This window comes from Leuresthes tenuis, unplaced genomic scaffold (genome assembly GCF_036924035.1).
Source record: "Leuresthes tenuis unplaced genomic scaffold, fLeuTen1.0.hap1 SCAF_5, whole genome shotgun sequence".
NCBI lineage: Eukaryota > Metazoa > Chordata > Actinopteri > Atheriniformes > Atherinopsidae > Leuresthes > Leuresthes tenuis.
Genome location: NW_027325359.1, coordinates 11,154,656 through 11,167,713, shown reverse-complemented (window position 1 = coordinate 11,167,713; position 13,058 = coordinate 11,154,656). Strand labels below are relative to the sequence as shown.

Genomic DNA, 13,058 nt, shown 5'->3' with positions numbered 1-13,058 from the left:
TAACCGATGTCTCCACTCAGCCAATCAATAATCCATAAGAAGTATATGCATATGAAAAGCCAAAAGAAAAAAAATTTAATGGTACCATACTATATAGCATGTAATTTACGAATATCTGCAACGAAACAAAATTTGTGCGCATGCTCATCGGTATGAAATGCCCGTTAGGCTAAACTAAGGGAAAATAAACCCACCATGTTTAACGTCAGCACTACGTCGAGAAAAACCAGGAAGGAGTAGTCAGTACGTGGCCTTTTCATTCGAGACGATAGCTGTTGGAACTTCGCTTCATTACAAAAATGGTGATGAATTACTCATATTTATATTGTTTATCTAAATTAATCTTTAGTATACATTGTTAGTTTTATGTGTACTCGTTGTTTCTCTTCTCACTCGTAAAACAATATGTTTTATATATGAAAGTGTTGTAGCAGGCAGGTTGACGTTAGCTTCTCGTGTCAGACTGACTTCTTAAGCCATTGTATTAACTACGTGAGACAATTTACCAGTTTATTTGCAATACTCATCAAAAGCTGCAGCTGTTACCGTGATGAAATGAAGGGTTTCTAAGCACTTTGTTTCCGGGCTGTTTGTTCTCTGCAGGAACTCGAGGCCATGACCAGGTACACCAGCCCGGTGAATCCGGCTGTGTTCCCCCACCTCACTGTGGTCCTGCTGGCCATCGGCACGTTCTTCACCGCCTGGTTCTTTGTGTATCCTTTCACTGCTGCTTCTTCCACGGCACGCCCCGTTGTCCGTGGTTAACAAGGAAAGAAGGGAGTCGCGATTCAGTGGGTTATTGCAGAGAGAACACGCAGCAATGTTGCTGGATCGTGTCATTCATTAACTTTGCATGTTTTCGCCCATCTGCTATGAGTGCACTTAATAATACACAAGCACTGGTTAAATGGATCTGAGCACAACCAGCAGATCATACATAATCTCTTATTTAATTAGATCAGGGTGCCATTTCTGTTCCTATCGACAACGTAACTGAATATAAGCTTTACGATGGCACAGCAAAACAAGCAGGCAGATGTTTACACAGATTTCAAACAAGTAATCAAACTTTACTGGAGGAGAAAACAAATGAAATTACTACCCAGAGTTTCTGCTGTGTTGTAAACATCAGAACATGAAAGCTGGCTGATGATGTTCCTGCTTAAGGTGTGACCTGTAAAACTTCTCACACATGATTAGATAAGCAATACATAACTGGACTGTGTTGGGTCACATAGGGTCACCGCACGGGGATAAAGAATGTCAGTCAAACTGTAACTGCAACCTGATTTTCTGTAAGTTCACTGGCATGTCTTCTTAAGTCCAAGCACTGAGATGCATCGTTATGTTGGTTGTCTTTGCAGCGCTGCAGGATCCTTTTTATATGCTTCAGGGATGGACTTTAACGGCACTTGTTGGGTGATTTTACTTTATAAAGTGAAAGGAACCGAATTAGGTACAGAATGAAGTGTGCTGTGCATAAACTAATGCTAATAGCTGCAAATTTAAACAGAGTCCTGGTAAAGTATTAAAATGTATGTGATTTCATATATTTTGGTGAAAAGCAAAGACGGATTTTATCTATTTAGATCTGACTTTGAATATAACAGTGGTTTCTTTTTTTCCTCAGTTTTCACTTCTTGGTGGAAAATTGATTGAGGGACATTTTATTGCAGGAACTGTCAGACCTGTTTGCCAATACACCATTCAACTGTGTCTCTGGATCATGTTTGAAAAGAGTAAGGGCTCTACGTCAACGTGTCAGAGCTGAGGAAGACTCTTGAGTGAGATTTGAAACAATTTTTAGGAACCAAACAGTAGTCCAGTCACTTTCCCTTTTGGTGGGAACACGTACCTGCAGTGATAAAAGTTAACAACTTTGATTTTCTGCACATTAAAGGGGCTGTTAAAGATGCAACTTTTGGCAGAAGTGATGAAGAAATTCATCTTTAATACTGAAATTCTTTCTCATGAAAACTACGGAGAATTAACAATCGTTCTTGTAGAGCCCTCCATCCTCTGCCTGCACCCTCTTATCTCTCATGTGCAGTTTCACCTCTGCACCAACATGCTGCCCTTAATCACATTCAATTAAAATAATGAACACGAGCCGGTCAAGTCAGTACTTTTACGCCGACACAGGGAACAGTTTAATACTTGTACATGTGAAGGACACATGGGATCGGTTGTCTGTTGCACCTTTGTCTGAGTTGACCTCAACTTTTCATCAGTTACGAGGTGACGTCGACAAAATACACAAGAGACATCTACAAAGAGCTGCTCATCTCCCTTGTGGCCTCACTTTTCATGGGCTTCGGTGTGCTGTTCTTACTACTGTGGGTTGGCATCTATGTCTGAAGGTAACGAACATTCTGCCTCATAAATGTCATGTTTAAAGCCTTGTGGTGGTTAACTGTTAACTTTTTCTGCCGCCTCTACTGTTTCAGGTAACCGGAATAAAAGAATATGACACATTCCAGCAAAGGGCATCAACACATTCAAGATTTTGGATTTAATTGGATGGCACTGACAGCGTTGTGAGATCATATGGACTCTGAGTTTCATTTCACTAGTAAAGGGGATTTGTACAACTTCTGGTGTGTTTTTGGTTTGTTTGATTGCTGAGATAATCTTCAGATTTCTTAATATGAACAGTTTTGTAAAACGTTGACACCACACCTTAAGTGCAGAAGAACAGCGAGTCACTTTGTCACACTGAGGGCTATTTGTGGTGAGTTTTACTAGTGGTGCCTAAAACCTCAATCCCTGATTAATCTTTGTGTTAAAAATAGAGCAGCCTGTTTCACCTTGTCGCCAGGATAACACAGACTAGCCTAGTGATAAAGGATTACGGCGGAGCTACACAGAAGGATTATTTAATGAAAACAGTGTGAACACGATTCAAAGATACCTGACTGAGTCCACCTGAACAATGGCTTGTTTCAATTGCTGTCAACATGTAAAACAGCACATATTAACCTTACATAAGGCAAAAAAACAAACTGGTTTCTTAGAGAGAAATAACAGAAATGTCAAACGGGACTAAAACTACACATTTCTCAAATAAGTTCATGGGTACAGAGTTTTTAAAAAAAAAACTAAAAAAAACTTGCAATGGCAGGTAAAACATTGTGCTGCAGCGCTTACCTAAAAATCCTGTCTTATAAAAATTTGCACTCAGTCTGCAGTCCAAAATGTTTCATAAGGCCACATAGATTAACCAGCTCAATCCTGATTAATGCAATACTACATGTGCCATCCTTGGCTTACCTGTCAGTGTAAACCATTTAACTGGCCGTCTGCGAGGAGCCAGTAAACACAAACTGTGTTTGAGACCTCGCAACAGGTGCTGCCTGTTAGTGGGTTCCATTGCTGTTGAGCGTTAGTCTGTCTTTGTTTCGAGCTCAGTGGCGCAATGCTTTCCAAAATTCAGAGTCGCTTATGATGCAGCCCAGTGTTGTAACGTCAGATAGGCCTTTCTAAACGGGTTCTTCCTCTCAAAATGGTCCCCTCTTCACTGGCGAACTCTGGCAAAGGCATCACGCAGCCACAGGGAGTCCTCGTAAAGCCGCGGGTCCCCCATGTACTCCGCCGTGCGCTTGTATAAGTAGTAGTACAACACGGCCGCTGTTAACAGACAGAAGTGATGTGATTAAAAATGTAACGAGTAGTCTTTGTCACAGACAAACTACCTTCAATATATTACCTGCTCTCTGGAAGACAAAAAGAGCCTGAAGACCATCTGTCCAAACAAAACGGTTCGAGTCGAGCCATCTCAGGTTCTACGACAAAGAAGAAACAAAAAGGAACATTTTAATATAAAAACGTGCATCAAAAACATGCAGCTATAAAAATCCATTCAGCTGAGGTTGACAGAGTGTCGGTTTGCACACGTGTGGGGCAGCGTACCAACACCCAGCAGTGGAAACAGATGCTGAGGGTCAGGTAGAGAGCGGAGAATATGAGCAGAGCCCTGAACCTCTCCAGCAGCAGAGACACCAGGCCCACCTGGAACACGTAGGTGTTGAACATCATCAGGAGGATGATGATCACGTTGAACAAGATGGCAATGTCCTGGACGCTGCAAACAGAGTTTCCAACAGTTTATGTGCAGTACTGGTTTCCTGCTGCGCTGGGCATGATGGTGAGAGAACAACATGATGCGTGTCGGACGGTAATGTGGGAGACATGGTTACCTCTCAAAAAACAATAATGACATGGGTAACCGGGTTTGATGTTTGTGATGAGATGCGAGTTATTCTAAAGAAGGGTAAGGTTTTTTAACTGTTGCCTAAAGAACAGCCTATTAAATGAAAAGGTTTTCAAGAGTTATCTTGGTAGTTTTCATAGACACACACTGTATACAGGGGAGAAGACGAAACAGTCCTGTTATTCCAGTTCTTTTACCCCTCAGCCTCAAGAATTGATATGACTGTTCCAGAAACTTTGGAGAAGTGAGTTTATTTCTCTTAGTAAATAAACGCTAAGGGCTTACATACTTTCTCTTGTGTGTGTGAACGATGCCACGCTCTGCTGCTTCCTCAAATGTTAGCCTTTCTGATTTTGAGTTGGTCTTTTTGTGTGTTTGTTGGTTTAATCAAACTCTATAATTGCATTATAAATAGTTAAATCCTGAGTTTTTCTGCCAAGTACACCAGAAATTTGTAGCAAAACTTCTGAAGTACAATCGCACTTAAAAAGGCTAAAAATTCTGCAACTTGGTCCTATGTAGTTCAGTTTTTTCCCCACAACATATCAGAAAATATCTGTATGTTTATAATGTCTCTGAATCTACTTTGCTCTGAAATCAAAGTTATTTTAGGAAATGCTGAAGAGAAAAGTTCGATCTTAAAAATGCTTTATAAAAAACAAATGATTTGTTACAATTTTCTTTTTAAGAACTGCAGAAAATAAGCCATTTTATTAAATATATCAATTAGGCAAAAACAACAATGAATCAATTAGCTGTAATCAGCATGTTGTTCTCGTGACTCACATGAAAAGCACAAGTTGGATGACAGGTGCTTCCCTCAAAAGTTCACTGAAGGAGTTGACAAAGAGGTCATAAGCCAACAGTGTCAGCTGGATCAGCAGCACCAGTGAATAGTTCCCGGTCTGGAGCATCTTCAGGGACCGATCCTGCAAACCACCAAGCTTCCTGTGCCCCTTTCTTTTGGCTGGTTTTCTTTATAGATCCAGATACTTGTTGGTTGCACAGATCTGTCTGATCTCTCCCATACTTAAGAACAAAAACACTGTCCAGTCACAGGCATCACTGGGGACTCTTTCCCATAAATGCGGTCACGGCTTGATGTATCCATCAGTCCAGTTTGTTGTCCTCTGTCAATAAACATGATGTCTGTGATCCAAAACGTAAAACATGAATGCAAAAATGTCAAGGATGTCGGGTGGACGAATCGTGTTTGAGCATTTCAAATGCTGCATACAGGCATCTTTGGTGAGGAAACTCTCTTTGGCTGCATCTGTGGAAAGAAATGGGTCGTTGTCAGGCAACAGAAAACGTTATATCTCCAGTGCGTGACCATATAACATCTTATCTCCGTGGGCATCTTCACTGCTAAGAGCAGTTCATGTAACTTATCCTCTACCTCAGACAGCTAAATTAGAAGTAAACCCATCCATGTAAGGTGAACGTGTCCATGCTGTTACACAGGCAGCTATGTAAAGGTCGAGGCTCGGATTATAGATTTGACCTATCTCAACTTATCGTTGTCGCGGTGCACTCCCTCTTCTTTTCTTAGCGATGTTTAGTTTGAACAGTGGATAATCTTGGAGACGGATAATAGAGTTACACCTGGCTAATTTCCACAACAAATCACAGTTGGCGCTGAACTCCATTTAGGCACGTTTTACTACGTTTAACCTACGCACCATTGTTTAACCCCGCTCACTGTTAACACAAAGGGGACGAAACAATTCCTACTCACCAGAAAAAGACGTTTGGGGGAATCACGTCATCCCGAGCCACGCAAAAACGCCCAATATAACACGATTGCACTTTTATCTCTAACAATGCTGGCAGCTTCAAGCGTCTAATGTTTTTTCAGCAGCAACGTATGTATTTCCGTAGTTCCATGGTAACGCCACTTCTTACCGTAATAACGGGGCGACAGAAAAAAAAAACATTACGGTAACCACCAAAAGCACTCGGTCGCCCCCCAGCGGCTGAGGGTTTAAATGAATAATGCGAGGTGAGCGATCAAAGGTGCAGCAGTACGCCGCAGGTGGGAAGTCAAACTTTCTCTAACTTCACCAAACCCTCAGGCTACACGGTAAGATGAGTCATTTGGAAACATTTATGTTTCTTTGCTTTTTATGATAAATCATGACAAGTGCTTGCAGTGTGGGGTTGTTTTCTCCGTCAATATTAAATGTCCATTGCACCATGTTGGTGGTTTTGGTTTCCTCAGCTTGAAACGTTGAAATGTTTATTTTTTATTTTTATTTTTTAATTGAGCGTATTTAATCCTTTTAATTAACTCCACGTGGCCAGATTGCGTTTGACGTGAATGACTACCGTTACCGTCGCAAACTCAAATATTCTCTTCACAGCCAGTTTCGTGTTAAACTTTCTGCAGACCAGTCACGTTATTTATTAGCACCATATGCTCTCCGTTAACCCGCGTAGCTGTGCTGAATAGTCCCTTTAGACCCTTTAAGGTTTGACAGACGGCATTTGTTGCCTGCTACATATTGCTGACAGTATCGCTTTTCTTCAGTGTGAGGGCAAATTGCATTGTATTTATACCACACACCGACCAGGCTAAATAGTGAGTCTAGAGTACTGAAGTTGATTTGACCTTTGGCGTGGCTGTTGGCTCGCGAGGTATCGGGTTGATACTCAAAATCCTTAACGCACTTTGTTTACCCTGGTCTCTTATCTGGACTTCTGCTATTCCTGAGTTTAGATGGCTTCCCAGATGATCAGCAAGATAATTTACTACTATTATCAGTGCATGTTTGTAGATTTATACCATCACAGATAGCAAAACAGGAGAGATAATGTGGGAAGGCAAGGCAATATTTTATTCACGACAATTCAGTGTGCACCTTACTTTGGCACGAGAAGCCCCCCCCCCCCCAAAAAAAAAACAAAAAAAAACATTGATCTACTTCATCAGACTAATGTTAAAGCATTAAATGAGGCATTAGATAATGTTTGTGTAAAAAGTTAGTCTAACATTAAGGCTGATTGCATGTAATGCATTTGTCTTAAATCACTGTTGTATAAATGTCTGTGCAGACTGAGGCATATTTCCCCTTTAGCTCTTAAGAGTAAAACTTGTTTGCAGTTGCGGTAGCTCTGACAATGCAAACAACTGCAAATGTTTCATTTGCATCTCCTCTCCCATAGCTCTGTGCCCTCCCCTTCAAGGATGCATCATTCTTATAATGACACCATCCTGTTCGCCATCCTCCACACATCCTGGTTCGTGCTCATGGTCTGATTATTCTTCGTCAAAAATAAACATTGAGGGCAAGGTTGCGCTGTTTCTGTCACACCTTTGATTGATATTTTGGATGTAATTCCCTTCACAACACCCAGTCATATCGGATCCCTGAAACTGCTGTGTGCAGGGAACTGACGGCAGATTACAGCAGCTGTAGATAATGTGCACAGTCACAGCAGTTAGTTTGTTCTGCACCTCGTGTTTGACTAGGGAGGCACCCTACAGTGGATTCTCTCAATTTGGCACAGCATTTAAGACCCAAAATGTGCCTGTAAGGTATTCCTACAGTACGGTCAAAGTGTTATAAAGATCATGTCGTTAATACTAGATTGTCAAACTGGGAGGTCAGTATGTGCATCCATCCAGTTCCGAATGATCCTCCCACACTGCTCACCGATGCTAATCTGTATCTGCACAGGAATGTCTAAGTGGCTGAATGATGGTGAAGTGCTGGAGGGTCAAGGCAGTGGTGATTCAGTACCGGTGAGCCCGAGACAGCGGAGCCTGTCAGCTGTGAGCCCCGGGCTGGGCCGGGGACGTAGTCCCTTGGTTTCGCGCCGTTCCAGAGAGGCATTGCCATTAAGTCCGCAGGCAGAGACCATGGGCAAAGCCAGGGAGCTGTTTGTTCTGTGTGACAAAGAGGGGAAAGGGTTCATCACCATACGGGACATGCAGGTACACAGTTGGTGTGGTAGGACGGCAACATTCACACTGATTTCAGATTGCCGAAGTTACTTTTTTTACTTGTTGTTTTTACTCTCTTTTTCTCTCCGGTCAGAGGCTTCAAGGGGAGCTGCCACTCTCTCCCGAACAGCTTGAGACGGTGTTTGAAAGTCTGGACCGAGAGAGCAATGGATTCCTCACTCCTGTTGAGTTCAACGCAGGACTTGGTAAGTGTGCTGCAAAGACAAATCAGACAAACCTCCATTTGATTACAAATATGTCATTTTGTTCCTCCTTTCCTCGTCTCTTATTTGCAGGTGAGCTGATGGGGCCGCAAGAGATGACTGAGCTGAGTTCAGAGGAAGCAGAGGAGGACGGAGGCGATGTGGACTGGTCCCAGGACCCCACTGCAGTCAGATTTGTCAGCATATTGATGGAGCTTGGCGCTGACAAGCTTTTTAAAGAGTAAGATCATGCTCACAAATTTCCTGCCAATAAATTGGATTGAGACTGTTGACTTCCTACTTGCAACACAGACATTCTTGTGACATGTATTAATGTGAAATATGAACACAAAGCACTTTTACATGACACAAGAAAGAAAAAAAAAAAAAAAATAATGATGTTAATCCAACAAAACCAGATGGTCACAATGCATGTTAACATGTTAATCTGACCAAAATCACTTGAAATTGAGCTTCTCAAATCTGGGCTAACTCGCCTCAATAGATAGTCTAAGCTGGGGATCGAATCGCTGCATGTATAATTTCAGCTAGACTCAAATGGGCCAAGGCACTCCACGCAAGCTTCGAAGCTTCCAGGCAGCTCTCATTCACATATTTTTTTTATATATTTTTTCATGCAGCTGAAAATCCGTCCATTAGGAACTCGCAGTCACTCAAAGCATTTTCAGACTGTCGCTCTGCTCTAATAAAATCCAGACTTTATAATCACAGTTTCATCTGACAAAATCACCGCTCAAGTAACTTAAGGACAACATCCGTGCAGCAAATTCAGCTATTCTTACATGTACTCCAACAGAGAAAGTTAGAAGCGGCAGAATGTTTCATTACACAGCCCACAGCATCGTGGCATCGGACATACTCCAGTCATTCCGCTCTCGTGCGTGTGTACAGTTACAAGGATGGTGGTCCAGTTAAATGGCCGAGTTGAGCTGTAAACGTAGCTCTTCTCAACTTTGCCTGTAACCATGCTGGCTGCACTGTAGTTATAAAAAGTGGGACGTATTCAGACGAAAAAAGAAAATCGATTAATTGTCTTTGCTTGATGTGTTTTCTACAAAGTAGACAGGAAAGCCACAACTGGTCAACAAAATCCATACAGTTCCATTTGAAATATTGAAAAGTTTAGGAAAACTTTGTAAAGTATTTCTTAATACCAGTTCTACACAATTTCATATATCTTGCAGTCGACTGTATACACTCTGACATTTTTACTGCACTGCATTATAATGAGAGGTGTTTCTAGTTTTTTTTTTACACGGCACATTTATTAACTTTTGACACCCATTTCAATATAGTGAAGTCCAGTAATACTCCAACACTACATACGACCTCCGTAATAAAGACTTGCTGATGTATGACAAAGAAAGTTCTGACTCCATAACCCTTGACAGTAAGAGGATCTGGGCTCACCGTTGGGGGTCATTTTGATATAATTTGGGTCCACAGGTCCCTCTGTTAGACGGGTCCCTGCAAATTGGTCTAAGTTAAATTCTTCTAAGTGATCATCTTTCTGTCCTGAAGGGAGTGTCTGACACATAAAACACGAGGAGTCGCCAAATGCTGTTGAGTATGAAAATGATTCCTCACTAAGATGGCTAATATTAGATTTTTCTTCCCCTCTTTGTCTTCCATTTGTAGTTGATTGATCTCTATGAAGTCACAACAAAATAGCTTTATTCACATAATGTACATAATGTATGAAGTTTGTCATTTAGGCTCGGTACCTTTTATGTCATGTGGGATGTTGGGTCAAGGTTGGATTTGTCCTGTTAACTCTTATGCATTGTATTGTGTTGTGTGGCAGTCAGCAGGAGCTCAGCTATCTATGGTGTGAGCTCCAGACAGACAAGCCAGAGCTGCTGAGTTCCTTGGAGGGCATCTTGGTCCACGCAGTGTCCCACCTACAGGACACCATCAGAGAAAGAGACAGCCTGGAACAAGCTCTACGCAGGTAGCTGCTACTCTAACGCTCCTCTACTAAGTTTTTTTTTATTTATTTATTCGTCTGTGATTTATTTCTTTGTTGGTTTCTATTAGACGAGAGAGTGAACATGACCAGATGGTCCGATCCATATATGAAGAAATGGAAAACCAAATCAGAGAGGAGAGGGAGAAACGGCTGACTCAGGTACAGATATATGCACAGGTTATTTTCAACTGTTCACTTAGTGATTATTGTATTGACATTTATTTTGTTGTGAAACCAAGGAAAGTTTTAAAGAGAAGCAGCTATGCCAACAACTTCAGGGGGAGCTGCGGATGCGGGAGCAAGAGTTGGAGAATACGCTGATCAGTCAGAAAGAGGTGGGTGCTCCAATACAAAAGTCATTTCTTAAAAAGTTCAGTGTTGACGGGGCCTGCTTTTGTTTTTTTAGCTTGAGACGAGAATCCGACAGCTGAGCTATGAGCGCGGACACATCACCGAGCAGAACCAGCAGCTGCGGAACCTCAACATGCAGTTACAGGAGCAGATGGAGAGCAGCAGAGAGCAGCTGCGGGCCGCTCTGAGTCAGCTGAACACGCTGCAGACCAGCGCTGCCCAGGAACAACTGGCCAAACAGAGGTAAGCAGCCAAAAGCACAAAAGAAACTGCTAGGTTACCAAGGACACTTAATTATCTTTGTCATTAGGTAACACTTATCAGACTACAGATGCACAGCAACAGCTTCTAGGTCAGCAGCTGATAAGCAGATTCAGCATAAACACTGTATTGATCGTATTGAGCTTTTCTTTTTTTGGTTTACTTTAGAAATGCAATGAGGGTGTCAAGAAACATCAAGAAAGAGAAGGACAGTCTCGTCAGACAGCTGGAGATATTAAGGTATGCTGAAGCCGGTGCTGTTTGTTATTCCAGTCAAATTTAGTTGTTTAGAAGATAGATTTTTGTTTGATTTTTTTTCATGTTGTGTGTTGCTTTATTTCAGTGGAAAATGTCAGAATGGTTACAGATGATTCTGTTTCATGTTATCAACAGAGACAAGATGAATGTGCATATCAACTACTCCATGCTTTTGGGAAGCTCACACACAGGCCTGTCACGCTTATTACATAATTGTAGTGAGAGTTGGCACCATCCACTCTTTATCTTGACATACTTGACTTCTAGTGTTTGATTGCCTGCAGTTCAGGGAACACCTGTTGATACTAATGTCGGGATTCATTTGCCAAGCAAAACAGTACGTAGCGCGCTGAGGGCACAGCTAGCTTTTAAGCTAAATGAAAAGCAGAGCCTGATACCTTGGAGAGGAAGTTACTTATTAACTGCTAATGGTTTTGTTCCCTGAAGGCGTGCATACATTATTAAGTTTACTGTATAATGATGACATGACAAAAAATAGAAAAGGAATTGCATTGCTTATCGCATCTAATAAAAGCAGCTCTTCTCTAACCCACAAATGCGTGCTGCGTTTGAGTGCTGGTGGCAAACTGGGACACCTAAACCTTTGGTGGGTTCGTATTTTCACAAAAGTGTGAAAGATGTTTTTTTTTTTATTTCTTCATGGCAATTTTGATACTAATTTCCTTCCATATTTACCATTACTCACCTGTCCACACAAAGATCAGCCGATGTGAGAATGTCTTTAAACAATTTATTATTATTTTTTTTTTGTCTTGCATCAGGGATATGAACAGAATGATGCGAGATGAACGAGATGCCCAACATTCACAGAAGAGGGTTAGTCACAGACACTCTGTTGTTCCTCCTTCCCCGTTAACTCACTACCTCAATGAGGACCTTTGTACCCCATGGACACGGCAAGTCTACCCAACTTAAGCTAAGTCTTGGAAAGCTTCATGCTTTCCTTCATCCTCTGGATAATTATTATTTATTCGGGCAGCTGCTATTGTCAGATTATTAATTAATTATTTTCAAAGTTACAATGTGGACGTGTTTGCTGAAGTGAAGGATTGTGCAGAATAGACGTTTACTGTCAACTTTAAAGTTAAGAGTGTAATATATGTGTCATGCAGGTGAACTCAAACGGGTCAATTATTACCTGCCTAATGACATTCTACTACCTAACCATCATTCTGCTGTTTCCCTTTGCCCTTTCCATGAGATAATAAAAATTGTTTTTGGCTCAATGTTCGTTGTAGATGTAGATTTTATTCCATCATACATTACTTCTGAGCAAATCTGACACAAAATGTTCAGTAGTCATTGAAAGCACCGTCTTGACCAACGCATAACAAGTGCCTGTTGGATATTACTTGCATTTTTTCATCATATAACTCATGAAAAAGAAAATGTGTTGATGAAAAAAGGATTATGATGTTAAGGTGCTTTGCGACAGAAAAAAAATCACATTTTGACATCTTAAATGTATGCAGCAGATAATCTTCCTGTGTGAAGCAGCAGGCGTCCCTCCAGAGAACACGCTGTTCATTGATGTTGTTGCATGGATTATGGACCGTAGCAATCATATCACCCTAAAGATTTACTTGCATTTAAAAATTTTAATGCTACTCATATCTTTTGCCTCAATGTCCACACAAACCTTTTTAGAAACCAAACATCTCAAAGCCTTTGCTGAAGAAAGGCTCAGTCATAGGTAACTACTTACAGCAAGACAAGCCAGAGAAAAGGTTTGTATCATCTCATCCCTGCATTTGTCATTTTTCTTAATGTAATGAAGCAGATGGCCAAAGAAGCCATTCACATTACTTTCTTTTTTAT

General features: G+C 41.3%; 3 protein-coding genes across 3 annotated transcripts; 2 read left to right on the top strand and 1 right to left on the bottom strand.

Moving 5' to 3' along the window:
* Positions 1–216: 216 nt before the first annotated feature.
* Positions 217–2,591, top strand: tmem258 (transmembrane protein 258). Its single transcript, XM_072385949.1, has 4 exons — positions 217–302; positions 604–713; positions 2,232–2,360; positions 2,448–2,591. Exons 1-3 carry the CDS (start codon positions 300–302, stop codon positions 2,356–2,358), a joined length of 240 nt encoding a protein of 79 aa, XP_072242050.1. The 5' UTR covers positions 217–299; the 3' UTR covers positions 2,359–2,360; positions 2,448–2,591.
* On the bottom strand, positions 2,240–6,109 carry tmem138 (transmembrane protein 138). The gene is made up of 5 exons (XM_072385948.1): positions 5,949–6,109; positions 4,997–5,483; positions 3,910–4,081; positions 3,707–3,782; positions 2,240–3,627 (listed from the first exon to the last, which is right to left on the bottom strand). The coding sequence occupies exons 2-5, from the start codon at positions 5,122–5,124 to the stop codon at positions 3,515–3,517; spliced, it is 489 nt and encodes a 162-aa protein (XP_072242049.1). The 5' UTR covers positions 5,125–5,483; positions 5,949–6,109; the 3' UTR covers positions 2,240–3,514.
* Positions 6,110–6,206: 97 nt separating this feature from the next.
* Positions 6,207–12,458, top strand: LOC140307180 (EF-hand calcium-binding domain-containing protein 4A-like). The gene is made up of 10 exons (XM_072385946.1): positions 6,207–6,293; positions 7,891–8,147; positions 8,251–8,362; positions 8,453–8,600; positions 10,185–10,331; positions 10,418–10,508; positions 10,589–10,684; positions 10,756–10,943; positions 11,130–11,201; positions 12,002–12,458. The coding sequence occupies exons 2-10, from the start codon at positions 7,893–7,895 to the stop codon at positions 12,153–12,155; spliced, it is 1,263 nt and encodes a 420-aa protein (XP_072242047.1). The 5' UTR covers positions 6,207–6,293; positions 7,891–7,892; the 3' UTR covers positions 12,156–12,458.
* The last annotated feature ends 600 nt before the right edge of the window (positions 12,459–13,058 follow it).